At 50.7% G+C, this 26,813-nt stretch overlaps 10 protein-coding genes across 10 annotated transcripts; 2 read left to right on the forward strand and 8 right to left on the reverse strand.

The window, feature by feature from the left end:
• Positions 1–10: 10 nt before the first annotated feature.
• PtrM4_153920 (uncharacterized protein) lies at positions 11–1,851 on the forward strand (the record flags this gene model as incomplete). Its single annotated transcript, XM_066110325.1, has 3 exons — positions 11–1,037; positions 1,094–1,325; positions 1,382–1,851. Coding segments are annotated over 3 exons (1,729 nt in total), but the record flags the coding sequence as incomplete, so codon positions are not given.
• Positions 1,852–2,627: 776 nt separating this feature from the next.
• PtrM4_153930 (uncharacterized protein) lies at positions 2,628–3,474 on the reverse strand (the record flags this gene model as incomplete). Its single annotated transcript, XM_066110326.1, is given in 2 exon segments — positions 2,628–2,633; positions 2,653–3,474. The coding sequence occupies 2 exon segments, from the start codon at positions 3,472–3,474 to the stop codon at positions 2,628–2,630; spliced, it is 828 nt and encodes a 275-aa protein (XP_065958644.1).
• Positions 3,475–3,587: 113 nt separating this feature from the next.
• PtrM4_153940 (DUF3505 multi-domain protein) lies at positions 3,588–6,499 on the reverse strand (the record flags this gene model as incomplete). The annotated part of the gene is made up of 2 exons (XM_066110327.1): positions 3,588–4,388; positions 4,454–6,499. The coding sequence occupies 2 exons, from the start codon at positions 6,497–6,499 to the stop codon at positions 3,588–3,590; spliced, it is 2,847 nt and encodes a 948-aa protein (XP_065958645.1).
• Positions 6,500–11,236: 4,737 nt separating this feature from the next.
• PtrM4_153950 (uncharacterized protein) lies at positions 11,237–14,458 on the reverse strand (the record flags this gene model as incomplete). Its single annotated transcript, XM_066110328.1, has 1 exon — positions 11,237–14,458. One exon carries the CDS (start codon positions 14,456–14,458, stop codon positions 11,237–11,239), a length of 3,222 nt encoding a protein of 1,073 aa, XP_065958646.1.
• A 48-nt stretch (positions 14,459–14,506) lies between these two features.
• On the reverse strand, positions 14,507–15,415 carry PtrM4_153960 (uncharacterized protein; the record flags this gene model as incomplete). Its single annotated transcript, XM_066110329.1, has 1 exon — positions 14,507–15,415. The coding sequence occupies one exon, from the start codon at positions 15,413–15,415 to the stop codon at positions 14,507–14,509; it is 909 nt and encodes a 302-aa protein (XP_065958647.1).
• Positions 15,416–17,303: 1,888 nt separating this feature from the next.
• On the reverse strand, positions 17,304–17,774 carry PtrM4_153970 (Chromo domain containing protein; the record flags this gene model as incomplete). The annotated part of the gene is made up of 1 exon (XM_066110330.1): positions 17,304–17,774. The coding sequence occupies one exon, from the start codon at positions 17,772–17,774 to the stop codon at positions 17,304–17,306; it is 471 nt and encodes a 156-aa protein (XP_065958648.1).
• A 324-nt stretch (positions 17,775–18,098) lies between these two features.
• PtrM4_153980 (uncharacterized protein) lies at positions 18,099–18,624 on the reverse strand (the record flags this gene model as incomplete). The annotated part of the gene is made up of 2 exons (XM_066110331.1): positions 18,099–18,356; positions 18,526–18,624. The coding sequence occupies 2 exons, from the start codon at positions 18,622–18,624 to the stop codon at positions 18,099–18,101; spliced, it is 357 nt and encodes a 118-aa protein (XP_065958649.1).
• A 385-nt stretch (positions 18,625–19,009) lies between these two features.
• Positions 19,010–21,205, reverse strand: PtrM4_153990 (uncharacterized protein; the record flags this gene model as incomplete). Its single annotated transcript, XM_066110332.1, has 1 exon — positions 19,010–21,205. The coding sequence occupies one exon, from the start codon at positions 21,203–21,205 to the stop codon at positions 19,010–19,012; it is 2,196 nt and encodes a 731-aa protein (XP_065958650.1).
• Positions 21,206–21,258: 53 nt separating this feature from the next.
• On the reverse strand, positions 21,259–24,186 carry PtrM4_154000 (uncharacterized protein; the record flags this gene model as incomplete). Its single annotated transcript, XM_066110333.1, has 7 exons — positions 21,259–21,356; positions 21,463–21,812; positions 21,880–22,127; positions 22,175–22,949; positions 22,973–23,129; positions 23,182–23,956; positions 23,980–24,186. 7 exons carry the CDS (start codon positions 24,184–24,186, stop codon positions 21,259–21,261), a joined length of 2,610 nt encoding a protein of 869 aa, XP_065958651.1.
• Positions 24,187–24,954: 768 nt separating this feature from the next.
• PtrM4_154010 (NMDAR2-C domain containing protein) lies at positions 24,955–26,762 on the forward strand (the record flags this gene model as incomplete). The annotated part of the gene is made up of 3 exons (XM_066110334.1): positions 24,955–25,270; positions 25,493–26,365; positions 26,548–26,762. Coding segments are annotated over 3 exons (1,404 nt in total), but the record flags the coding sequence as incomplete, so codon positions are not given.
• Between the last annotated feature and the right edge of the window lie 51 nt (positions 26,763–26,813).

Genomic DNA, 26,813 nt, shown 5'->3' on the forward strand with positions numbered 1-26,813 from the left:
CTGCTTCCAGCATCTTTTTCTGGAAGGAGTCAGTAGAGAAGTTTAAAGAGCTTCTAATTCGTTGGATTGTGTACTGCCATATCGCCTTCTTTCAATTAGAGAACCAGTACTTTCGTGAACTACTCCTCTTTTTAAATCCGGCACTACTCAACCACCTCCCGAAGGCTGCGAAGACTATCCGAAGCTGGGTAATGAATGCATTCATATCGAAGAAGCAACAGCTTAGGGAGGACCTACACCATTCACGGAGTAGGATCTCTATCTCCTTTGATCTCTGGACTTCACCAAACCCTTACGCTATCCTAGGCGTCGTCGCTATGTGGATTGATACTACCGGCATGCGACGTGTTACCGCTTTAGGTATGCGACGTATATACGGCGAACATACTGGAGAGAATCTTGGATCGGTGGTCCTTGAATTGCTGGAAGAATACGACATTAGCGGAGATCAGATTGGATACTTTATGCTGGATAATGCCTCGGCAAATGATACCGCTGTTGAGTTTATACTCAAGGATCTCTGCCCATGGATGAAGTCAAAACAACGTCGTCATCGCCGGCTGCGTTGCTTGGGCCATGTCATCAACCTCTGTTGCCAGGCGTTCCTTATGGGGCGAAACTGTGAGAAGTATCTTGCGAAGCTGGAGAAGCATCATCAACGTGGCGACTATACGAAGGTGGAAGAGCTCTGGAAGAAGTTCGGATGTTTGGGTCGTCTTCACAACCTGGTGCGATACATCAGGCTTACTCCACAACGGCGTGAGGAGTTTGCTACAATTATTATCGGCGGAGATCTTTCGCAATTCGACGGGCTTGAGCTTATCCAGAACAACTCGACCCGCTGGAACTCATGGTTTTATTCGATTACACGTGCATTAAATGTTCGAGAACGTTTAGAGCTCTTCTCGGCTCGTCATGTACCTGGAAAGGGCTCCGTAGGGATCGCGAACTTTAAGCTTGATGGACAGCACTGGTTTGAGCTTGAAAGATTGAACTCGCTCTCAAAGACTTCTATGCTGCAACTTTGCTTTCTGAAGGTAAGAAGACGTCACTTGCGGACTGGTTTTCAACTTTGGACTGCCTTCTCCGGGAGATAAGCGAGACGAAGGATCACTACCACGACATCCACACTGAGGACGATAACAACTTTACATGGAAGTACCTTCAAGGCTGCGCTGATGCTGCTTGGTTAAAGTGCGTTGAGTACTATAACAATCAGCAGCTGAATTGGCAAAATCGATTCCCTGAAGATACTGACCTTCCACCGGCATATTATGCGGCTCAAATCCTTGATCCATATCGCAAGTGGGATGGTTCAGGCAAGAGTGGGTTCTTCATGGCGACGAAGAGAAGAAGAGGTGGTTTGAAAACGCACAATTAGCGGTGAAGCATCTCTGGGAGACAGAGTATAAGGGAAGGTACCCTGTCGAGATGCTGCCACCACCAGCCAGGAAGGAGAGAGATCCTGACCCAGCATTTGATCGCCAGCGGGAACATAAGCGCATTCGAATAGACGCTCCAGTTTCTACAACTGATTTGTATGAACAATACATCTCTACTGACCGGCTTCATAACGAAGAGGCAGGTTGCAATGAGGCTATTGCGTACTGGCTATCTCGCTACGACTCCCAACGAGATCTCGCTCGCTTCGCTCTAGACATGTTTGCGATCTCGCCTATGTCGGATGAATGCGAACGTCTTTTTAGTAGCGCGAAGCTTACTATCGTCGATCGCCGTGGTAGGCTGAAGGCAGATATTATAGAAGCGTGCGAGTGTCTCCGGGCCTGGTATGGAAAGCCCCAAGCTGAGGGGAACAGCGATATCGAGGATAGTGAGAACGAAGACGACTAGATTGACAGTCAGTAGTAAAACACATTTCCTCGGCTTCCTTCTTTGCTTCAGCCTCATTCTTGGCGGTCTTGTTGGTCGGACCGGTCTGGTCGGACCGGTCCTTATGTAAGCACCTGGTCTGGTCTGGTCTGTACCCTCAGACCAGACCAGACCAGACCATTCCGATCACTGCTCCTGCGGCACTCCACACCAAAAACAGCCCGAATAACGCTCAAACTTAATTGTCTCTTCCATCCTCTTAATCGACTCCTTGATCCGCTGGCTCTCCTGTCGCCAACATTGCCGTACGTCGTGTGCGCTCGATCCTTGCCCTACCGCCTCGCATAACCCACACCGGTTTATCCATTGCGCCAGCTGCCTACGCAGCCACTCGACGTCGGCGAACTCCTGCTGCCGCTGCTGTATCAATCTCTGTCGCGGGCCGCCTTGCTCTCGTTGCTGCTGATTAAACGCCTGCCGCGCCTCTTCTTGCTCCCTCTCCAATGTCTCCGCCTCTTCTTCGTTGCTGCTGCCGCCCTCGGCCACCTCCACCACCTCCATCTCCTCCACCTCCTCCACCTCCTCCACCTCCTCCATCTCTTCCATCTCCTCCTCCATCTCCTCCTCCATCTCCTCCTCCATCTCCTCCTCCTCCATCTCCTCCTCCTCCATCTCCTCCCCGTCGGCTCTCATGCATACGTCACACCTCTCCTCTCCCTCCTCGCACCGAGCTCGCTCGGCCTCGCGCCTGTCTAAATACCCGTCCAACATTACCCGTCTACATGTCGCCGCCTCGTCTATGCCTTCGACGTATGCTCGCACCAACCGCTGCTCCGCCTCCCCCTGCTTGTCATCCGCCGCTCGCTGCTCGCCGTCCTGCACCATCATGATGGCCTCGCTCCGCTCCCCGTCTCGCCCGGCTCGCCCGCTCTCCTGCGCGTAATCCAACACGCTAAACGGCCAATCCATGTGGACAATGCACCGGATATCGGGCACGTCCACTCCCATGCCCAACGCGCTGGTTGCCACAATCACCCGCTGCTTGCCGCCCATGAACTCCTCCAACATGCTTGCCTTGCCAACCGCGTGGTGATGATACGCATGGCACTTGAGCTTCTCGGCTAACCCCTTGACCTTTGGCACTGAGTTGCCGTACACTACAATCTTGCCGCTCTTATACTTTCGGACCTTCTGCTGTACCATCGCCAACACCGTTGCCTCTACCTCCTGTCTCTTCCTCTCCTTCTCTACCCTTACCACCCGGTACGCTATGTTGCTCCGTGCTGTTGGTGCCCTAAACATTCTTACCTGCCCACGCTCAAAATGCATTCGCCGGAATAACTCGTCCTCCTCGCTGGGTGGCAACGTTGCTGTTAACATGACCATCTGCGTCTCTACAGCCACTAGCTTACCTAGCTGCTGCATCTGCTTGCGGAACGTGTACTGCCGGTTTAACACGATATGGCACTCGTCGATAATAATCCGATCTAGCTGCCGCGTCGCTCGTAGCCGGTTTAAAAACGTTGCAAATTCCTCTCCAACTGCCGACTCGGGCGTCACTAACACCACCGCTGCTGCGTCTGGCGGACGCCGACTCTGCCACTCTACGCACGATATCCCTAGCTTCTTGCACCGCTGTGCCATGTCGCCACGCAACGCGATCAACGGCACTACCACCACCGTCGTGCCGCCCTGCTCTGCCCACGCCGGCAACATGAACAACAAGCTCTTGCCTGCCCCCGTCGGCATCACCGCTACTACGGGACTCTCGCCTGCTGTGATGGCTTTGATCGCTGCCTCCTGCACCCCCGGAACTTGGCCTCCTCGCCCATCATGCGCTTCAGCTGCGCTCTCGCGTCCATCTTCCTCAGCCGCTGCCACCGATCCACCCTTGCCTCGTCTGCCTCGCTCTCAAACGGCGCTCTCTTCCGCTTGCTGCTTCTTCTCTGGTCGTCCAAGCCTGCCTGGAAGCCCAAAAATCTATGCCAATCCGTGCTCGATGCCCGGAACTGCTGCCGCCTATCCGCCACGGCCCCTGACTGCTCCATGATCCCTCGCGCGTATACCAGTCCCGCCACGTGCGACGTATGGCCCGCCTGCTCGTCGGCAATCGAATCTCCTGCCTGCTCCTCAGCCCACTCCTTATTCTCCTCGCCCTCATCTGCCTGGAACGCTGTCGATCCACGCAAAAACCGCCGGCTGATGCCAATCGCCATCTCCCGGTACCCGGCAAACGTCCACTCCTGGCCCATCGCGATCCGGCTCTCGCGCTTCAACGCCTCCCGCAGCCGATCGGTCGTCCACTTGCGGCCGCTGGGGTCTGCTGGCCACATATGCGACGAAACTGCCTCCTTCTCCCACACCAACGCCTCGAGCCGCTGCTGGAACGGCAACACCAGCCACATATACCACACTACCAGCTCGCCCACCTCGCGCGGCAAATATCGATGGATAATCTTGACGTCGCCGCTGACTTTGTATCCCTTGTGGTACCGTGTCACAAACACCACCATGCCGTCCTCGATGAATATATTGCGATGCCCCCTTGCACTGTGTTGCTATGCCGTACGCTCAGTAGCTCTGGCCCTCGCGCTGGCTGCCCACCCGTTATATGCATTAACACCGCCAGCTTCTCGCGAAATTCTACCACCCGGTCCATGTATCGCTCTATTGCCTGTCGGTCTACCCCTGACTGCGTCCCGGGCTTCATGAACCGACTCCGGATGCTGGCGCTCTCGCCTACCCGCTCAAATAACCACCTCTCGCCGTTGACGGGCATGTTTGTGCGATGATCCTTCAAAAAGTTCCATCCTGGCCGCTCGTCGGTTGGGTTGTCACGTATGCTCTCCCATGGCACTGCCGGCACCGGCGCTGCCTTGCTGCTAAACATTAACTCCTCTGTTAATAATCGCCGGCTCTCGCTAGCCAGCCCATGTACCATGCCGCGGAACTGCGCCATGCTAAAATGCAGCTCTTTGTACAGCAGCTCGTCGCCGTTCGTCCACTCTACATGCCCGCGGGTTGTAGTGTTGTAATGGATCTTCAATCCATACGTCCGCAAATCCAACATCCACTGCATGGGGCTATGGCTGCCGCGCACCATGAACCGGTCCATCATCTTCTGCACTAACTGCAAACACCCCTTGGGACGCCGTCGCTGGCTTGGCCCGCTCTCGTACGCGCTGTCATCTAAGTCGTCGTCTGTCTCATCGCCGCTATCCTCCTCGGGCCCTGACATTTCTAGTCCCTTCTGCACGACCATAAACCGAGCGATCTTGATCACCGCCGATAATATCGGCGGGTACTGCTCCGGCCCCTTCCATCCGTCCTCCTTGACGCCCAGCACCGCCAACGCGCACACCAGCGGGCTGTCATACTCTCTACGGGTGATGCGGTGGTTAAGTAATGCAATGCAAAACTCCAAACACGCTTTCTGTATCTTAGACAACTTCTTAGGCTCGGGGCCTTCTCCCTGACCTGGCTCTTCCTCAGCTACCTCTATCGCCTCGTCTATGTCGTCCATCATCTCCTCGTCCAGCTCTTCTCTCTCTTCGTCCATATCCTCGGCTTCATCTTCTTCGTCTCCCTCTATGCTCCGCTTTGCCTGTTCGATTAACACCTCCCATGCCTCTCGCTGCCGGCGCGTAAACCGATACTTGGGGCTCTTCCACCCGTGCTCTTTCTGTGTGCGTGCAAAAAACATTAACATCTGCTGCCACGGTCGTGTGTGCTTGACAATGGCGTTCTTGTCCATATACGGCTGTAACGGCTGGAACCGGGTTTGGTGCATCTCTGTGCGAATTGCCTCCAACCGTATAAACACGCCAATCCGGTCAATAATGGATGCCTGGCTGAACCGCGCCAATCCATCCATGGCTGCCCAAATCGCTGCTTCCACCGGCTCGGCCTGCTGCTCCTGCCTGGCATCTGGCTCTGCCACGGGCTCCTCGATGCACGCTAACAAATCCGGCCTCTCCATGCCCACTAGGTACGGCAACCACTGCGTCCGCTCCAGCCATGGGTTCACCTCGTCGCGCTCGCCCTCCTGGATCGTCGTCTGCGCCCGCTTCTCGATGTCTGCCCACGCCTTGGCCATCTGCTCGCCCACTCGCGCCCATGCTGCTGCCCCGTCTACGGGCACGATTTCGGGGCCTTCTCCATCCTGGCTGGGTGCCTGGACCTCAAAGTACTGCGATCCATGCCGGCTGCTGAATAATCGCTGGCAATGGACCAGCCGGTACCCCTTATCCATATGTGCCTGCACGCTCTTCTGCCTGGTTCGACTTGGCCGCCCTCGCTTCTTCCCTGCTGACCATCCTTGATGGTCCTTACGCCAATGCTTTCGTATAGCCTCCTTACTTCTTGCTACATAATAGCAGCAGCTGGAGTCAAATTGGCATAACATCCCGTCTGTATACACTGGCAATTGCCGCACAGGCTTTGGAGCACCAGTCGGCACCTCGAGCTCACTAGGGTACTGGACTAACCCAGCCCAGCTGCGAACCTGCTGTCCAACTGCCTCAGCCTCCTTGTAACTAACCTTATGCTGCTTCTGTAGATGGCCCTCAATCTGATCTGGCCATACTGCATATCTGCACTCTCTGCATGCCGCTACGCTGTGCTCAGGCACATGCTCGAAATACTGGCACTCGATGCTAGGTTTAGACATGTTGAAATATCGACGCCTACCTGTTCTACTCGGCTTCTTATATACACGCGCTGTTGATCGCTCTCTCGGTGCTTACTCCGGCGGCGCGCGCGCGGCGGGGTGCCGAGCCTCGCGACCTCCTGACCCCCCAGACGCGTAACCCTAACCAAGAACACCAAACCCTAAGCTCCTGAACCACATAGTCTGCTGCGCTGTAAATTCGTCAGATTGTGCGTCTACGTATGCTGAGTTATATGTCTAAATTTGGAGTAATTTCGACTATAGACTAAAAATGGGATGTACTCCTGAAGTTTAATGGGATAAACCCCTGGTTCTAGTATATACCCGCCATACGCGTACTTCTCAGCACTAACAAAAAAATGGTATATTATAACGTACCATTGAGCGCCCTGGGTTAGAGCCAGTAGAACGAGATTCTTCAGACGCGTTCAATCTTCCAAAACAAAAACGCACAGACCAGTCCTTATCGATAAGATAACCAAAAACACCAACAATTGACTCTTTCGCTGTTTTCTAGTCTCCCAAATCGATTCCTATCCTAGAGATCTACTCGATAGATCAGTAAGATAGAGAAAAGAGAGTAAGAAGAGTATTATTATTATTATTATTATTATTCCATTAGAGTCCTTTTTCAGTCAGAGACTATGTAGGACTTTGGCCGAAGGCCGTTCTATCTTGGTTTTTCTAATTTACATGGTTTTCTGGTATGGTTCGCTAATATGGTTTTTGGCTTTTCTACAAAAGATAGCTTGTATCTGTTTGTTGCCAGGTGCTAAAGAGCAGTTTGATAAGTAGAAAGAGATGTATCAGCGGGCTCTTGTGGCAAAGGAGAGGGTTGTGGTTTTAGTTTTATACAGTGTCTCTCTGTAGGTCTTCTGGTGGCTGTCCTAGGTACCATTTTCTTGTTCCTATTCTGGTGCTAGTGATAAAAGCTAGGGTTGCTTCTATACCTATACTAGTGTGGAGTAGTAGTGGTAGTGTGACTGGGCGATGTTTGATTGTTTGTAGGAGCGTTTTTCGATGGTCTTTGTATAGATGACAGTACAGTAGTAGGTGTTCTGGCGTTTGGATGTTTTGGCAGGTGCAGCGATTAGAGTCTCGTTTCTTAAATCTCTTTAGGTAGGAGTTGAAGTATCCGTGTCCTAGCTTAAGAGAGTAGAAGGCGCTAGAGGTTACTCTTTTCGTGTTCTGTGGCATTTGGATGGTTTTGCTGATTTTAAGAGGGTATTTGGCTGAGTAGGTAGCTTTGTTTAGAGCGGTTGCTCTTGCTTTGTATTTCTCATACTCTTGGCGTTGTTCCGTTTGTTGTATCCTTTTGATTGTCGTGCCTAGGTAGGCAATGCTCTTTGTTGTTGATCTGGGGTCCTCTTTGGTTGCTTCTTTTGCTAGGTAGTCTGCTCTTTCGTTTCCAACTATATCTGTGTGTCCAGGTGCCCAGAGTAGGTGGATGTTTGCTTGTTTTCGTCGGATCGTATTTGCCGCTTTTAGACATCGGAGTTGCCAATGCTGTCCTGGGTTATCTGATAGGTTTTTAAGCCTGTAGATTGCTGCTTGGTTATCTGCGTAGACCTCAAATTCCTGGTCGGTTGTAGCGTTCTTTGCTGCGTATTCGAATGCTCGTGTGATCCCTTCTAGTTCGCCGTTGTAGACTAGCTGGTATTGTCCGATATTAACTGTTTCTGAGTAGATCTCTTGCTGAGTTGAGTTGTAGACTGCTATCCCAACTCCTATTCCTTTTCCTTCTTGTGTTTGCGAGGCGTCTGAGTATATTGTCGTGTAATTGTCTAGCCTTGTTTTAATGTAGGCTTGGTGCGCATTTGCCTCCTCTTCTTTGGATTTTTGAGAGACTGTTACGGTATAGTTTAGAGTATCCCATGGCCTAAACCGGTATGGGATAGTCTGCTCTGTGTCCCTTTTGTTGTTTTTAGGAATTGCGTTAGTAATAGTTTGTAGCTGTCTGTGCTGGTTTGGTTTCTTTGAGCGTTGGAGATTAGTTGATTGGATCCGAGTTATTGCCTTTGCAATTGGATGGGTGTTGGCTAGCAGGTTTGCTCTGCTTGCGTAGTTCCGGATAGTTGAGTTAAGCCTAATTGCTGGTGGTAGTAGGCTCGCTTCGAGGCTTGTAGGGACTGTTGGTGCTGTTCTAAACACTCCTAGAGTTTTTCGACAAGCCAGGTTGTGTAGTGACTGTAGTTTCTTTGTAGCGTAGGGTTGGTTTTGCCAGTATATTTGTGCTCCGTAGTCTGACACGCTAGTTACACATGCTAAGTATAGTTGTCTAATAGCGTGTGTTGATAGGCCGAGTTCAATGTTCGCTAGTCTTCCTAGCCTGTAGAAAGCTTGTCTGGCTTGGCTTACACGTATAGACACATGTGATTTGAATGATAGTCGGTTGTCTAGATAGATACCTAGCCACTTGACAGTATCTTTGTGTTCTATCCGGTCGTTGTTTGGGAGTATGAGGGATCTTTCTATCCTCTCCTTCTTAGCGGTGAAGTGGATTAGCTCTGTTTTGGATGTGTCGAAGATAATGTCTAGCTGCTCTCCCTTGGCAAAGAGTGTAGCTATCTCTTTTTGCAGTGCTCTTGTATTTTTCTTTAGAGAGGTTGATGACGTAGTGAGAGATAGGTCGTCGATATACGATAGTTGAAAGCTTTGTAAGGCTGGGAATAGGTCTCGGATATAGATAAGAAAGAAGATTGGTGATACTGGGCTGCCCTGTGGAATGCCTGCTGTAATCTTGCTAAATTCTTCAATCTTATTATCGAATGCCAGTCTTAGGGTCCTGTTGGAGAGAAAGGATTTCGCCCAGCAAATTAAGCTAATTGGGAGTCCAAGTTTCTTAAGTCGGTCTAGAAATCGGTTGTGTATGACGTGGTCAAAAGCTCCTTTGACGTCCACGAACACTGTGGAAGTAATTTGGCCTTGCTGTTTTTTGTGTTGAATCTGGTCTACTAGGAGGAGAGCGGCGTCTATTGCAGATTTCTTGTTTCTACCTCCAATTTGTGAGGAGTGTAGGAGGTTTGTGGTTTCTGCTAGACTAGCTAGTCTTTTGGCGATAATTCTCTCTAGTACCTTCCCTAGGCTGTTTAAGAGAGTAATTACTCTATAAGCTTTCGGGAGAGAGTAGTCTAGTTTGGATGGTTTTTTGAGAATTGCTCCTGTAGCTGCTTTCCAGCACCGAGGGTGGTATCCGTAATTAAACAAGATTGAGTAGGCGATGAAGAGGATCTCTGGGTTGAACTTAAATGCAGCGGTTATAATATCTTGAGTAATAGCGTCAGGCCCTGGTGTACTACTTTTAACTTTACTAGAACAGGCTTGTTCTAGTTCAGAAATTGATAGTTGCGGCCAGTCCCAAATGCTCTCTTGATAGTTTAGAAAGCTTGGTAGTTCTGCTGTTGGAGGAGGAGGGAAAAGTGCTTTTCTAAAGGCCTTGCACTTTCCTTTGAATGTTTTCTCTAGTATCTCTCCTTGGATAGGTGGAATCTTTTCGACCTTTTGATCCTTTGTGTATGCCATAGCTTTGTAGATAGACTGTGGGGTTTCTTGTTCTAGAAAGCTATTCCAATGTCTCTTCTTGGCATCCTTGATTGCTCTTGCGTAGGTGTTCCGCGCTATTAAGAAGTCTTTCTTGAATAGATATGCCTCTTGGATGGACAACTGTTGCAATTGTTGTGTGTAGACTCTTTGGCAGTGAGTAAGCTCTCTTCTTAGCTTAGTAAGCTCCTGGTTCCACCAGGGTTTTGGTTTAGGACCTAGTTTGACTTTTGGGATTGCTTTGTCAGCTGCTAGTTGGATAACTTGCGTAATTGCTTCCCCTATCTCCTCTAGTTTGCTTTGAAGCTCCTGGTCCTCTTCTAGAATTAGATTCTTGCAATCTTGTTTCCTAGTGTAAGGGTCTCACATAGGTCAGGTATTTGAAACTGTGTTATTATTATTATTATTATTATATTTCCATTAGAGTCCTGTATCAGTCGGTGACTATGTAGGACTTTGGCTAAGCCGTTCTATGTATGTTGTTCAATATGGAGTTTCTATAGGTCTTGTACAATTTGGAGGATAGTTGCGTAGTCCAATTTCCGAGCTAGTCTTCCATTGGCGCGGGTGCTAAAGAGCAGTGTGGTGAACAGAAATGTGAACGGTCTGTAGGGACTGTATTCCAGCTACCTAGTCCAGATGCTATTTACAGTCAAGATGAAGAAAGAAGGTAAGACGCAAGCGGCGAGCCTGCTTTGTTTGGGTTGGCGCACGGCCCTCACGTTGCCGGGGAAGCGACTAGGCTAGCAGCCTAGTCATGTGACTCGAGGCTCAGCCCGTTACATTACCCCCCTCCTTTCCCTTTAGCGCGTAGTTTTCTCCATTTCCTCCAAGCGTCAGTCTTTAGTACGTTACTCACAGGTTCCCATGTCGGTTCAGTATAGTCCACCCACTTCACATATGCCTCCTTGATTTCTTTCCCTCCCTGCCTTGTTGTGCGTTCGCCCAGAATACGTTCAACCAGCCATAGCTCGTCTCCATCTACAAGTATAGGCCCTGGCTGAGTGTCTCCAACCTTCTGCGATGGGAGAGAGTCGTTAGGCGCGTAGCGAAGCAGGTCTACGTGGAAGACAGGATGGATCTTCCCCGGAACGTCAAGTTGATAAGAGTGGGAGTTGACCTGCCTCAAGACTTTGTACTTTCCATGCAACCAGTCTAGCTTCTTGGAAGGTCGTGTTGTCTTCACGTTTCTAAGGTTCAAAACACCCAGTCTCCCTCCTTGTATTGGGGCGCTGCTGTTCTTGTCTTGTTAGCTTGATGTTGCTGTTTCTCTTGTGTTATCGCGATCGCAGCTTGGGCCCACTCTGTTGCGTCTTGGAGTCTTTTAAGGAAGCCTTCTGCCAGTGCTTCGCCGTCTCTCTTTGGTCGGTCCTGAATAGTTCGATCCTCTACCAGCTGAATGGGTTCATTGTGATATCCGTGCATAAAATAGAAGGGGCTTAGGCCAGTAGATGAGGCCTCGCGATTGTTGATTGCTCCCATAACGATAGGTAAAAGTGCTAGCCAATTTTCTTGCGTGTAGGTGGCCCAGATTCGAATCATCTTCTCAATCTCTTGGTTCATTCGCTCTGTTGCACCATCGGTTTGCGGATGATAGGCAGTCGACAGGCGTTGCTCAACGCTGAGGAGTTTACAGAAATGCCTCCAAAGATCGCTGACGAATTGTGGTCCTCTATCGCTCGTAATTGCCGTTGGAATACCATGAATAGGGTAATGCCGTTCTAAAAGCCGTTGTGCTACTGCTTCTGCCGAGATATCGTGCATGCCTTCCAGTTCAACTCCCTTTGTCAGCCGATCAGTGACCACCATGCAGTTCGTTGCGTCATCGCGTCCAGATGGCGGCAAGTCCGTAATAAAATCGATTGAAAGTTCTCCCCATATACGTTCTGGGATCGGTAGCGGTTTAAGGAGGCCCTTCTTTGTCTCTCTCCATATCGTATTCCTCCCGCAAATCTCGCAGTTACGGACAAAGCGTCGCACGTCGCTTGCTACACCTGACCAGAAGAACTGCCTTGATAAGATTGAGTAGGTAAGATCTCGTCCAGGATGGCCGGTGATATGCGAGTCGTGAATATTTTGAATAATTCGTGTGCGAAGTGGTTCGCAGTCAGGGATCCATATCCGGTCTCGAAATCGCAACAGGCCTCTCTCGTCTAGGGTGCATTCTGCTATACTCACTGACTTCTCCTTCTGAAGTTTGGTAGGGAGGTTCCGCTCCTTGTTTGCTACCAGCGTAGTGAGCTCCTGATAAAGCTTATCCTCTTGGCGGCTTCGGTGCCAGAGATTTTGCATGTCCTGGTCCTCAAACATGCGTATCTCTTCTGTGAAGTCAATCTCCTCGGACGACAGGGACTGGATTTGAACACTCTGCAAGTGCTTGCTCTGGAAAAGACGGATAAATCGAGACCGTATTCGTTCATCGTCGTAGTTGGCGGGTAGGTCTTGTTCTCGTCGTGACAGGGCGTCAGGTTTTCCCATAGTCTTTCCAGGTTTCCATTCCAGGGAGAAGTCGAATCGTGAGAGAAACTCTGACCAACGTACTTGTCTTTCAGACAGCTGTCGTTCGCGGTAGAAGTATTGAAGGTTCTTGTGGTCCGTCAGAACTGTGAACTTCCTAACCATACGTAGTTCAGGAGCCCATGCTTCTAAGCAACGAACAATAGCTAGAAGCTCCTTGTCATGAATTGGATAATTGGCCTCTGTTGGTGAGTGCTTCTTTGAGTAGTAGGCAACGGGTTGCCAGTTGTTGTTCTTGTCCTTCTGCAGCAATAGGCCGCCAGTTGCATGTCCTGAGGAGTCGGCTTCTACCAAGGTGTCCTTCTCTGGATCAAAATGGCCGAGTATTGGTGCTGTAATGAGAAGTTCCTTAATCGTTTCAAATGCTTGATTGCAAGCCTCGTCCCAATGAAAAACCATCTCTTTCTTAGTTAGGTTGATAAGCGGTTCAGCAATGTCCGAGAAGTTTGGTATAAAAACTCGGTAAAAGTTGGCAAAACCAATAAATGCTCGGATAGCCTTAACTGACGTTGGTGTAGCCCATTCGCGGATTGCGATAATCTTTTCAGGATCAACTCGAATGCCCACTTCTGCTTCCACAATGTACCCGAGGTATTTGACTCGTTTAGTCTCGAACTCGCACTTGTCGATATCAATCTGCAGTCCAGCGTCTATAAGGCGTTGAAGAACCTTTCCAACCTTCTCTCTGTGATCCTGAAGCGATCCTGACGAGTAGATTAAGATGTCGTCAACGTAGGCTGAAACAAAGTCGTCAAGGTAATCCTGTAGAACACCATTTACGTAGCGTTGAAATGCGGCTGGTGCTCCTGTTAGTCCGAAGGGAGCAACCCGCCATTCGAATAGGCCGTATCTTGTTCGGAAAGCTGTCTTCCATTCTTCTCCTTTGGCCACACGGATCTTGTGGAAGGCTGCGATAACGTCAAGTTTTGTGAACCATTTAGCTTTAGCTACATTTCTCAGTGTTTCTGTGAATAGAGGCAGAGGGTAACGGTCCTTCCTGGTGATGTTGTTCAAGCCTCGGTAGTCAACGCAAAATCGGATGCCCCCTCCTGGCTTTTTGACCATCAGGACGGGTGCAGCTGCGGGAGAGTTACTTGCGCGGATAAAATCCTTGTCTAACAGCTCGGTGAGAGTTTTCCTAAGCACTAGTAACTCTTCTCGGCTCATGCCGTAGAGCGGACCCCATGGAATGGTCTTCTCGTTTCCGTCTTGATCCTTTTCAATCTCAATGTGGAGATCAACGCCTTTACGATGTGGGGGAAGTTTCTCAGCTAGGAAATGGTCGAAAGCCTTCAGCCATTGGTGGTACTGGGGTGGGAGCTTCGTCTTTGGATCGGATCGTTTGCGCGGTTTCAAAGCTTTCTCAATGTCGGCGATGGAAACAGCGAACAGTCCAGTGTCGAGCGCAATACCGTCTCCTTTGTTCTTCCTACGGCTTCTTCTCACCTCCGCCATGAATGCGGAAGCCATCACCTGAGTAGCCTTCATTAGTGGTGGCTTGTATGACGCTTTCTTGTGGTTCCATGCGCGGATGTTTGACGCGCCGATATCTAGGCAGCCTTGTTTGGCCGAAATTGTGACGTCGGCATCTTCTAACCAGGGCTTTCCTAGGATCACGTCGTAAGTTAGGCCAGGTACAACGTAGAAGAAGACGCGTTTCTGCTGGTGGCCGTCTATGTCTATCGAGGCGTAAGTAACTGTATCTAGGACAGTACTTGGTTCTGCGTTCTTCCCAGCTGCTTCCTCTAGCTGGCGCGGGGCTATCTTGATTGATGGCAGTCTCAGAGATCGAAAGAGTTGTTCATTAATGGCAGAATAGCAAAGGCAACCTGAGTCAACAAGTCCAGTGACAAAGTCAGTTCCATTAAGTCTAACGTCCAGTACAAAGGGATCGCTATCCATCTTTTGCTTTCCGGTCTCTTTCCATTCTTTCTGAGCTGCCGCGTGTTCCTATTGCTCTGCTTCGGAGTCTTCTGGATCTTCCTCCTCTACAGCTGCCTTGGTGACCACAGTACTCTTTGCTGTCTTGACGCTAACGTGAGTTGGTCGTAGAGCGGCTGCTAACGGGCATGTAGCTATTCGGCAATTGTTGCGGCCGCATCGGAGGCAGCGTCGTTCCTGGCGTCGAGCATCGATTTCCTCTTGGTTGACCCATTTTGCTCGTTTTCCAATAAGTTCTCGGTCTTCGGGACGCCTAGATGGATATCCATTCATGTTGGTCTTGCCGCGGAGGCCGACAGCGTTCACTTGGGTAGTTGTAGGCTGCGTAGGTTCCCATTCCATCATGTCTTCGGGGGAAACTGCTGTGAGCGTGGCATTATTTGATTTTGCTGGTGGTTCATAGGTTGGTGCATTTTCAGCAGTTCGGCTACCGTAACGGCGGGTTGTTTTCGTCCATTGGCCGAACAACTCCATGTCGTTGCTAAGATCTGCACACTTCTGAGCGAACCTTGCGTATGTGCTTGTTTCTGCTCCTGATGTACCAACAAGCCTATCCTTTATCCTACCACTTAATGCATTGCGTAAGTAGGATATCTTCGTATGCTCAGGCCAGCTTTCTGCGTCAGCGTTGGCCATCTCTTTCTCAAACCGTGGATAGAAGGAAATAAACGTCTCGTCGTCCTTCTGGCGTATAGAGTAGAGGTTCTGAATGGCTTTCTCCTTCCGATTTCGTTCGCCGTAGAGGAGTTCAAGGCGGTCAAGCAGCTTGAAAGGGTTTGGCGATTCTTCTTTAACTTGTATCTCGTAGTATGTTGTAACGTTGGTTTTCGCTGCCCCATCAAGACGCATGTAGACGTAGCGTAGCTGAGCTTTTAGGCTTCCAATAGCTTGCGCGTCTTCTTCGATCTTGCCCTCCATCTCTAGCTTCCATCCTCGCCATTGTGATTTGTTTCCACCAAACGTAGGCGGTGGGGTAAGCTGTGCCGCGGCTTTGGGGTTATAGGCACAGATGTGTTCGAAGTCTCGGAGGTTGGCGTTGGATCAGTGGTGGCGTCTGTATTGTGACCAGGCGTTTGAGGTAGCTCGTGCGATGGTGCTTCCAGCCTCTCCATCCTAGTGCTCATGTCTTCAAGTCTCTGTAGTAGCGACTGTAACAGCTGGTTCGAATCGTTCGTCGTCATGTCAGTATCCCCGGGGAGCTCATTATAGCGGTGCTTTGGTTGCTGCGTGTTCTGCGTGTTCTGCGTATTCTGCGTATTCTGCGTATTCTGCGTATTCTGCGTGTTCTGCGTGTTCTGCGTGTTCTGCGTATTCTGCGTGTTCTTCTTGATCTTGACTGTATGTGAACGGTCTGTAGGGACTGTATTCCAGCTACCTAGTCCAGATGCTATTTACAGTCAAGATGAAGAAAGAAGGTAAGACGCAAGCGGCGAGCCTGCTTTGTTTGGGTTGGCGCACGGCCCTCACGTTGCCGGGGAAGCGACTAGGCTAGCAGCCTAGTCATGTGACTCGAGGCTCAGCCCGTTACAAGAAAGAGATGTAACAGCGAGCTCTTTGCGAAAAGAAATATTGTTTGTAGTTTTATACAGTGTCTGTCTGTTGTTTTGTGTAGGCGTCTGTATATAGGGATCTACAAGAGAGAGAATAGATCTATACAGCTATTGCCTGGTCGATGTTTTGCTCGTGCGTGTGCTAGTGAAAGCAGGTGCTGGAGCGGTTCGGTATATGGGGTCGGTATATCGAGTCGGTTTAGGGCGTTCGGTAGAGAGGGTATTTGGTGTAGGCGTCTGTATATAGGGATCTACAAGAGAGATAGTAGATCTATACATCTAGTGCCTGGTCGGTGTTTTGCTCGTGCGTGTGCTAGTGAAAGCAGGTGCTAGAGCGGTTCGGTATATGGGGTCGGTATATCGAGTCGGTTTAGGTCGTTCGGTGGAGAGGGCTTTTGGTGTAGGCGTCTGTATATAGGGATCTACAAGAGAGATAATAGATCTATACATCTAGTGCCTGGTCGGTGTTTTGCTCGTGCGTGTGCTAGTGAAAGCAGGTGCTAGAGCGGTTCGGTATATGGGGTCGGTATATCGAGTCGGTTTAGGTCGTTCGGTGGAGAGGGCTTTTGGTGTAGGCGTCTGTATATAGGGATCTACAAGAGAGATAATAGATCTATACATCTAGTGCCTGGTCGGTGTTTTGCTCGTGAGTGTGCTGGTGACAGCAGGTGCTGGAGCGGTTCGGTATATGGGGTCGTATATCGAGTTGGTTTAGGGCGTTCGGGTATAGGTAGCATCTAGATATATAGGCCTATTACTTTGCAGCAATAGAGATATATACCTAAGGAAGAGCCGTTGCTCTGTCGGTTTCGTAGAGGGTGCCTTCGATCGAACATCTAAAATCAGTTGGCGCACGGGCCATTTGCAGAGATTTCTCTCAACTAAGGCCAGGTAACAACTCTGTCAAAGTTGCAGCGGCCAGCGCGCCCGCCACAACGCCTGCACGCAAAAGCAGACGTTGGAAACTGATTCTAGGAAGGCATTTCAATGGAATTGAGATGAAAAAAGGGTAATCCAGGACCTTTTTGTCATCTCGAAAAGTTGGTGTTCGATGTTTGAAACTGTGTTGAATTACAAAGTAATTGCAGTGCAGAGCTTGTAAGAAGCTCTGCGCGGAATATATCTAAGTGGGGGTGTGCATGGGCCACCAAACAGGTGGCTCGTGCGCGAACATCAAAACAACGCTAAGGCATCTGGCAGGTGGCCTGTGCGGGGCAACGGCCCAAAACCATCACACGTCCCCCCCCGAAAAGCGCTCAAAGTTCCGACTGAGGCGCAAACTTATTTGAGTACTTGCTATCTAGTAGCTGGAGCAGGGCTATAGCGAGCTGTCCGTCGTCATCGTAGTCATGAAATGTGGCGTGTGGTCCTGGTCGGCCAGGGTTGCGGCTGTGAAAGTCCTGGACTGACTCTTTACAGCTGCGCAGGTTATGGTAGGGCTGCCATGGCTCTGACTGATCGTCGCCCACCCATTCCACCTTGTATTGCAGCAATCCACGCTCACCTGTGTGAGGGTCGACGAGATTGCGTCGTATGCGAGAGTCTAGGACTTGGGAGACCACGTATTCTGTGACTCCATCGTTGCCAAGGTGGACTTCGGGGGGAGCGGCATCGCCTGGACGAGGTTGTCCGGGTAAGGCGTCGTCCTCGTACGGTTGTAGGAGCCATGGGTGGAAGGCTGGGAAGATAGCTTTAAGCTGAGGAGGGAGGTCTAGTTCGTAGGCCATGTTGTCAATGACCCGAGTGATCTGGTATGCACAGTCCGCAACAATCAATTAAGTGGGTCCTAGAAGGTTCAGATTGGATTGATTGATTACCGCTTTAAGCCTAGTAGTTACCTATAGGAGTTTAAGCCCTACCTAGATAGGTAAGTGGGTCTAGGAGAGTGACCGGATTGAATTGATTGTTGCGGAGTCTACTGGTATGGCCCTATATTCTTGTGGTCTAGTGACTTAACTGGTCTTTCGGTTTTAATGTGCGGGCGTTCAGCATCACCCAGTCACCCACGTCGAACCGTGGTGCTGGGTATCGGTTCGCGTCTGCGAACTCTTTCATCTTGTCTTGAGCCCATAGGATTTGTTGTCGCAGGAAGGTGCGCGTTGTGTCAATGCGCTGGCGAGGGCATCAGCGTTCCGTTGCTGTTGGGCGATAGTAGGGTGGTTGTTAAGGGGGCGCAGAAGGTGAGCGGGCTCCAGTCCAGATCGCGGTTGGCGTCCCTTTGTGGCGAGGAACGGAGATAACCCGGTAGCTGTGCTAATGGCCGAATTGGCTTCAAATTCTGCTAAAGGCAATAGCTGGGCCCAATCCGTCTGTAGGTAGTTAACGTACGCCCTTAGGTATTGTTTGAGATCGGCGTTTGCATTCTCGGTCTGACCGTCGGTTTCTGGGTGATGGAGGTAGAGAGTTTAGGGTGCGTTCCCACCTGGGCACACAGGCGATTCCAGAAATGTGACGTGAATTGGCGGCCCGATCTGATACAAGAGTCCTTGGGTATCCTTCCTCTTTCCAGATGTATTCCATAAACTTGTCAACGACTGTAGGCACCTCTAGGTTTTCCATTGCAATGAACTTCTTCATTTTTGATAGACGGTCAACCACGACCATGATGTGTTGGTAAGAGTGACCACACCAGGTTGACTTAGGCAGTGGGGTGATGAAGTCGATGGATATGTCATCCCAGTACTGAGTAGGACAGGCAGCGGGTGAAGCAAACTATGTTTGGCGGTGCGGTTAACCTTAGAGCGTTTACAGGTTAGACAGTTGTTGGTAAAGCGCGCAATTGTGTTCGTCATGCCCTGCCAGTAGTACCACTGGCTTACTTGTTGGTACGTCGTCGTGCGACCTCCGTGGCCGCCCGGTAGGCTATTGTGGATGTGTGCGATAATCCTCGTACGGAGTTTCTCACTGAAGGGGACGACAAGACGCCCGTTGCCAATAAATAGCTTGCCGTCGTTGCTGGCTTCTAGTCGGCTAGTTCCATCCGAATGCCTTCCGCTATGAGGTAATGTGGGATACGGCGGTCATTAGAAGCGAGGGCTGTCTTTACATCGCGTAGGCGTGGGTCGCTAAGGCAGAGTTCTAAGAGGACATCGTCGAGGGGGCGATCGTCGGCTCCTTCGATGTCGTCATATGGGTCATGGGTGCCCTTTAGGGAGAAGCGGGCTAACCCTACCAACATTGTAGAGGTGGACAGTGAAGCGCCTTCGCCGCTCTCTTGCATCAGTGTAAGGACGGAGCCTAGGTCGCAAGGATTGTCGCCCAGGCATACTCCGGCGAGGCGTACAGCGGCATAGCTGCCGCCCCATCGGTTGGAACCTAGGATAGTCTGGCATTGGTGCTGGACCCGGTCGTCCGTGACTGAGTCTGGCAAGTCTCCTGTCCGGCGGGTAAGGCTGTCGGGTTTAGTACCCTGTTTACCAGGGCGGTATTGTATGCGAAAGTCGAATTCCTCTAGGAACTCAGCCCAGCGGGCTTGTCGACGATTGAGATTGCGTTTAGAGCGGAAGTATTCGAGCCCGCGATGGTCTGTTAGCACTTCTACCGCCTCAGGAACTCCTGCGAGTTCTGGCCTCCATTCCTCGAAGGCGCGGACTATAGCGAGGAGCTCCTTGTCGTATATCTCGTAATTACACTCTGTGGGCGACATCTTCTTTGAGAGATAGGCGACCGGCCGGACTGATCCGTCTGGCTGGACCTGGGAGAGCACTGCTGCGTACACATAGTCAGACGCGTCAGTTTCTACGATAGTCTTTAGGTCGGGGTCAAAGTGGGCGAGCACCACGTCGCTACAGAAGGCGACTTTCAGTGCGAGGAAGGAGCGCTCAGCTTCTTTAGTCATCTTGAATAGCTTAGGGTCGCCCTTAGTGAGATGCGTTAAAGGTTTTGCGATATCCGAGAAACCGCGTATAAATCGGCGGTAGAAGTTAGCAAAACCTAAAAAGGCTTGTACATCTTTTAGAGATTGCGGAAGCTTCCAGTCCTGAATGGCGCTGACTTTGTCTGGGTCCATTTTAATACCGTCGGCGGTGATGATAAGCCCGAGGAATTTAACCTCTGTCGTTATGAAGTCGGATTTAAGAATGTCCATAGGCAATCCGGCGTCTGCGAGCCGAGAGACTACCTGTACTAGGTGCTTCTCGTGTTGATCAAGAGTCTCACTAAAGATAATTACATCGTCTAAGTAAGCCATGCAGAACTCATCGAGATATTCGTGTAGGACGTCGTTAATGTATGCTTGGAAGGTTCCTGGGCTATTGCACATGCCGAAGGGCATAACAGTGTATTGGTACAGTCCGTAGGGCGTGATGAAGGCGGAGAGGTGTTTATGTTCTTCTTTGATGCGTATCTTATTGAATGCGGCGATCACATCTACCTTGGAGAAGTATCGCGATTTTGAGAGCTTAGCAAGCATGTCCCGGATTAGTGGTGGGGCATTTCGGTTCTTGACAGTGTGGGCGTTCAGACCGCGATAGTCGACGCATATGCGGATGCCTCCACCTGGCTTGCGCACAACAAGAAGGGGTGCGGCCCAGGCGGAAGTGCTGCGTTCGACGTGTCCTTTCTTGATCATGTCGTCCACATAGAGTTTCACCGCTCGGGCTTCATCTCGGGACATTGGGCGTAGACGCTGGAATGACGGCTTAGGCGGCTGGCCAGTATCGTCGAGCTTAAGTTCGATTTTGTGGTCAAGGTTACCCCGGAGCTCTGGGAGCTCGTCCGCTTCTTTAGGGTCAAAACCTTGGTACAAGGGATGAAGGACCTTAGGTAATCGCTTGAGGATTTCTTGTCTCGTCATGTGCGGACGTTCCATCTTGTCGCGGAACTTCTCGTAATCCTCTGGGAGCACTTTGGCTCCTGCAGCACGTAGGTGCTGAGTGTCCTCCCATTCCTTGTCGGATAGCTCGGCGATGCGGCCGATTTCATCGTAAGAGGTGATACAAATGTCCTGGTCGTGACAGACGGCTGCCGCGGCTACGCGGCTAGAGATGAAAGCTACATCAATTGGTGGGGGTGCTTTGGGGTGACGAGCAACCTTCCGGCAAGGGTCAGGGACCTGGGGGAGAGGTTGCTTGTGGTGCCGGCTGCTCTGAGTGTGACAGGGTCGGTGGTCGTGGATACAGTTAATTAGACAGTGCTCCGAGTCAAAACTTAGAGACATGTCTTTCCAGTTAACTCGGGGTTCATGGGTTTGGAACCAGGGCGTTCCTAGGATCATTTGGACACCAGAGAGTTGGTGACATAGGCTAGGACATCTTCGGTGTGGGTGCCAAATGTGACAGTTACCCGGGCCATATGGGTAACGCCTGCCACTAGAGAGCCATCAGCGAGTTCTAGAGTAGCAGGCTGGGAGAGAGAGATAAGGTCGTATTTATGTGCGCGGGCATGAGAAGAATCAATGAAGAGAGAAGCACAAACCAGTGTCACCCATGATTTCGACGTGTTGAGGAGAGGAGCGATGAGAAGAAATGATTCCTTTAAAGACTAATTGCTGGCCTACTAGAGGCTGATACTTATCACCGCGTATAGCGGCGGCAGCAATGGCCGAGACGGTGATCCGGGATCCAGTCTGGCTCTGTTGTTTTAGAGCCTTGACACGGTTCGCAATTGCCTGGAGTGTTGGATCCGGGTCGGACTCATCGTCAGAGCTGACTTCTACGGTAGGGGAAAGGGCTAGGGTCAAAGAATCGTCGACAAAGCGGTTAGGATGTAACTCCTCTTCTTCTTCGCTGTCTTCGACAGAAGGGGCAGGGGAATTAGGGGATGTGCTGGTGGTTGTACTGGGGGTGGCTTCTCATGCCGGGGAGGTCCCTGGGGGCGACTGTCGCCAGGGACTAAGCATTTTCCGAAGGTTGGGGAGAGGTGGAGGTGACGCTAGCTGCGGCGCCCTTGACCTTAGGGCGGGCTGGCTCTCCGACGGGTACGCCATTGTTAGCAATAGCCTTCTCAAGAGCGTCCTGAACTTCGGGGTACGAGTCAAAAGAGGCGACCGGCTCCTTAGAGCAGTAACCTCCTGTAGCCTTAAAGGTGTGATTCTTCTTAAGACAGTTGAAACAACGATTTAAGTGACGGAGGACCTTGACCTGGATGTCAGAGCGGCCACGGGGGCCAGATCCCGAGCTGGATCCACCGTTCCGGGTCCGTTAGAGGGAGTGGACTTATTGCCGCCTGCTCCGCCGCCCCCGCCACCTTCTAAACTCTGATTTCCTCTACGGTTGCCAGTTGTAGTGGCTCGTTGTGGGTTGGACTGTTCGAGGAGACGAAGGGTTTGACAGAAGTCAAGGTAGGTGAGGCTAGACTCTAAGACTTTCATGGCGGTCATGTCGCGCCACCATACAGGCAGCCGGTTGCGCATGAACTGGATCTTGAGGGTGTCGGGCCAACGAAGGGCCGAGGTGCCGACGTTAAAGCGGGCGATGTACTCACCCATAGACTCTGTGGGCTTCATAGTGGAATTCAAGCTCTCATACCAGGACTGAGCTTCGATGCTAGTGTTCAGCGACTTATAGACAGAGTCAAGGATAGACCAAGCCTCGTTACTGTGCGCGAACTCAGCTCCAGGTTCGAGGTACCCATGCTGGAGGCATCCGAAAGCCTTGTCCTTGGTCTTCTGGCGGATGTAGCTAAGCTTCTTGGTTTCTGAGGCGAACTCGTAGGGATAATCAGCAAACCAATCGGTGACGTCCATCTTCCACTTAAGATAGTCGGCGGAAGTGGTGCCATTACCGGAGAATGCCTCAGGTTCAGGTTTCTTTGGGCGGGGGTGGCGACGGTGATCGTACTCTTCGTCATCGGAGTATCGATTTTTCGTAGACTGAGTGCCGCGCTGACCTTGGCGAGAGAGGGCTGGTAGAGGACTGTTGGCATCGTCGCCTTCAGAGTCCGATGAGTCTGGGGGGAAGGGCCTGTGTGGCCGCGCCTGGCTGACCTAGAAACCTTGGCTGTAGCCTGTTTTAGCTTAGCCTGGAGTTTCTTCATATTCTCTAATGTGGCTCGGTGGGCGTCGTGCTCCTGTCGGTATTTGTCCTTGTAGGCCGATTTGCGGGCGGCGAGGTTCTCTGCCTGGTTCTGGGCCTGCTGGTAGTCTTCGTGAGCGCTTCCGCGCGCGTCGCGGAGCTCCTCGGTTAGGCGTGCAACTGTAGACGGAAGACTGAAGTTGGTCCTGGCAGTTCTTAAGGACAGCCTGTGTGTCAGCGACGTCGCCCTTGTAACCCTCAAGGATATCTTGGGTTTCTTGATCCTTGCTGTGGAGGTTTTCGATGACCTTGTCTCTTGCGAGAAGCTGTTCGCCTAACTGATCGCTGTGTTTGCGCTCGTTGCCGAGGTCTCTCCACATATCGCGGATTTGATCATATAGTCTGTTCAACGCCTTAGACTGGTCATTATTCGTATGTCCGATAGGCGTAGTGTGGAGAGAATCTTTGCGTTGGGGGTTGCCTTGCGCATCGTTCTCCCAGAGGTCGAAGGTGGTCACGTTATCCTCGCGAGGAATGACGTAGGACGTAGAGGGCTGTCGCTCGAATTGCGCACGCTCGTAGGCGTGTTCAACTAGGGGTTCTAAGGACGCGGCAGGTCCAGGTGAGAGCCACGCTTCAGAAAAATAATCAGTGTCGACTTCGGCCTGAGACTGGCGCGAGTAGCGGCGTTGCTCGCTCATTAATGGGTAGCGTATGCCCAATGGGCTGCTCAAGTCGGCGCGATGGTCTATGAAGGCCACGCCCTTCTTGCGCGTAGTGATTGTGGTCGGAAGCTCGTCGTCAGAGTCGTCGGAAATGTCCAGTGGCTGCTGTACACTATCGGTGTGGCCGAGGGAGGGGTAGCGTCCTGGAATGCGTACGTCCCTGTCGAAGAGGTTGTTCTTGCCGTGTGCTCGGGGGAGGCCGCTGGCGCGACGCTCTAGGGTTTCTTTGGTCTGGGAGGTGGGCGCCGTCGCACGCGAAGGCTGTTCGGGGCTGAGTTCTCGTGGCTCTCGTCCATACGGGAGCGGTTCATGGTTGCGGCCGTCTCTCGCATGAAACGAGGGACGCCGAGGGCAGGATTTCGGTGTTCTGTAGTGCTGGGGCGAGTATCGCGCGATGTCTCCTCTGTGAGGAGTTCCACGATCTCGGGATGAGGGGAGTCACGAGCCCCCAGAGGGTTCATGACTTGTTCGACGGGGCGCTTCTCGTGAGGCGCACCGTTGGGCCAGTGTTCGGTGACTGCAATTACGTGTAAGGGTCTCACATAGGTCAGGTATTTGAAACTGTGTTGAATTACAAAGTAATTGCAGTGCAGAGCTTGTAAGAAGCTCTGCGCGGAATATATCTAAGTGGGGGTGTGCATGGGCCACCAAACAGGTGGCTCGTGCGCGAACATCAAAACAACGCTAAGGCATCTGGCAGGTGGCCTGTGCGGGGCAACGGCCCAAAACCATCACACCTAGGGTCGTTTATCTCGCTTATGTGCTGTAGCGTGATGTTGTTTTGAATAGCCTCGTTTAGGGTTTTTTGAAAAAGTGGCCAATCCGCCTTTTTTGTGTTAAACTTGCGTTGGTTTATTGGATTGTCTACTTGGTCGGTGTCTGATCGAATTGAGAAGAGTAGGCCGTAGTGGTCAGATCCAGTCTCTGTAGTGACTTGCCAGTCAATAGCTTTGTCAGCTAGGTCTGGGGTAACTAGGGATAGGTCTAAAACTGATTCTCTTGATAGGTGTGGCCTAAAGAAAGTGCCCGTTCCTGGTGTGTTTAGAAGGCTAAGGTTTTGGCTTTCTATCCATTCTACAAATGGGGGTGCTCCTGGGCTCGTCGATGTGCATAGTGGGTCCCACCACGAGTAAGAAGAGTAAAATAGCAAGGCTTTCACTACTTTCACACCGGTACGGCTAGAAGAACTAGGTATCCTTCTAGTGTAAAGTAGCAACAACAGAACAAAAATGCCGCCAGACAGCGACAATATCATAGTGCAGATCCCAGAGGCAAGCGGAAACAGCACTAATACCGCAATCTATCTCGAAAATGATATCCAAATGGGTATAGAAGAGGACCAGACACCAGCGACCCCAACCCAAACTCAACCTAACCCACCTGAACGACTAGTCCCAATCATGAACAAACGACCAGCCCTCTTCTCTCCTGTATACGACAGAACAGCAGAGATGTCAACAAGCAAGTCAAGCTGGCTTGATTCTTATCGATTGCAGATCACAGACAATATAGAGGCTCGTGCACAGTGGCACGTCCCAGAGAATGGTCTGTGATCTGCAATCGATAAGAATCAAGCCAGCTTGACTTGCTTGTTGACATCTCTGCAGAACAGGAAGAATCCATTCCAAAAGAATGACTCTGACAAACCAACTGCAAAAGATCCAGAACAGGCAATCCAATGGGCTAGAAACCTGATCCCCAAGCCTCTATTATGATCAACTCATATGAAGAGCAAAACAAGCTACTCGAACTACTAGACGTATTTAGAGACTACACGGAAAAAGGGAGAGTTACAGATCTCGGACAAACTATCTGCCAAGCTCGCCTTCCACTCAGCTACTCTAGCAAACGCTTCAGAAAAAGCAGCAAAGACATTAAAGAAGGCAACAGCCACAGTAGCTGGTCAAAACAACCAAACAGTAGCAGTAGCAACAACGACAACAAACACAAATGCTCCCCAATCATACGCAACAATTGCAGCTCAACCATCAAAGAACGCCACTTGGACGACTGTAGCCCCAAAGAAAAAGCCAACGCCTAAGAAACTAATTACGCACTACCAAATAGTTGCAACACTAGAGGAAAACCAAACCATCAACCCGCTCCAAGCACGAAACAAAATCAACGAGGCATTCCAAAAAGCTGGCATTGCAGGACCTGTTATCCAACTAGCAGCTCTTAGTAAGAGAAACAATCTCATACTTACTACTACAAGCGGATACTCTGGAGAATTCCTTCTCCAGCAATCCAACATCTGGATGGATCTCTTTAACATCAAACACGCTCAACCACTAGAATCTTGGACAAAAGTCATAGTCCACAACGTCCCTACAACCTTTGAAGGAGCAGACACGCTAGAAATCCTTCAAACTGAAATCCCTACATATAACAAAGGACTACAAATAGTTGGTAACTCCTACTGGCTTACAAAAGACTGGAAGAACAAGCAAAACAGCTCTATTGTTATTGCTTTTAAAACAGAAGCTGAAGCAAAGAAACTAGGAGCGAGGATCATCATCCTTGGAGAGAGCCTCCGTACTGAAAAGTATAGAAGTATTCCAGCTACTACCCAATGCGACAACTGCCAAGGCTTTGGCCATACAAAGCTTAAATGCCGGAACCAAACAGCATGCCAGCTATGTGCGGGGACCCACCCTACATCGCAGCATAAATGCTCCACCTGCACGACAAGTGGGAAGCCTTGTATCCATACACTCCCAAAATGCTCAAACTGCAAAGAACCTCACTTTGCTAATAGCAGAGACTGTGAAGTCCTCGCAGCTATAACAAAAAAGGAGAACCAATATACAACAGAATGTTAGACAGCATTAAGATTCTCCAAGCGAATCTGAATAAGAGTATCCAGGCTACAGAGTCTACTCTTCAACTAGCTGTCGAACTAAGGGTTGATATAATTGCAGTCCAAGAGCCTTGGCTCACACCAACAAGAAACAACGACTACGCTGATACTAGGTCCACTAGCCACGCAGCATACCTCCAAATTCTCCCACAATCCGAACCAAAACTCCGCCCTAGAGTGCTATTCTATATCTCTAGAACGCTATTAGCAGAAACCCACCTACTAGAA

This window comes from Pyrenophora tritici-repentis (genome assembly GCF_003171515.1).
Source record: "Pyrenophora tritici-repentis strain M4 chromosome Unknown M4_contig_00037, whole genome shotgun sequence".
NCBI classification, from domain to species: Eukaryota; Fungi; Ascomycota; class Dothideomycetes; order Pleosporales; family Pleosporaceae; genus Pyrenophora; species Pyrenophora tritici-repentis.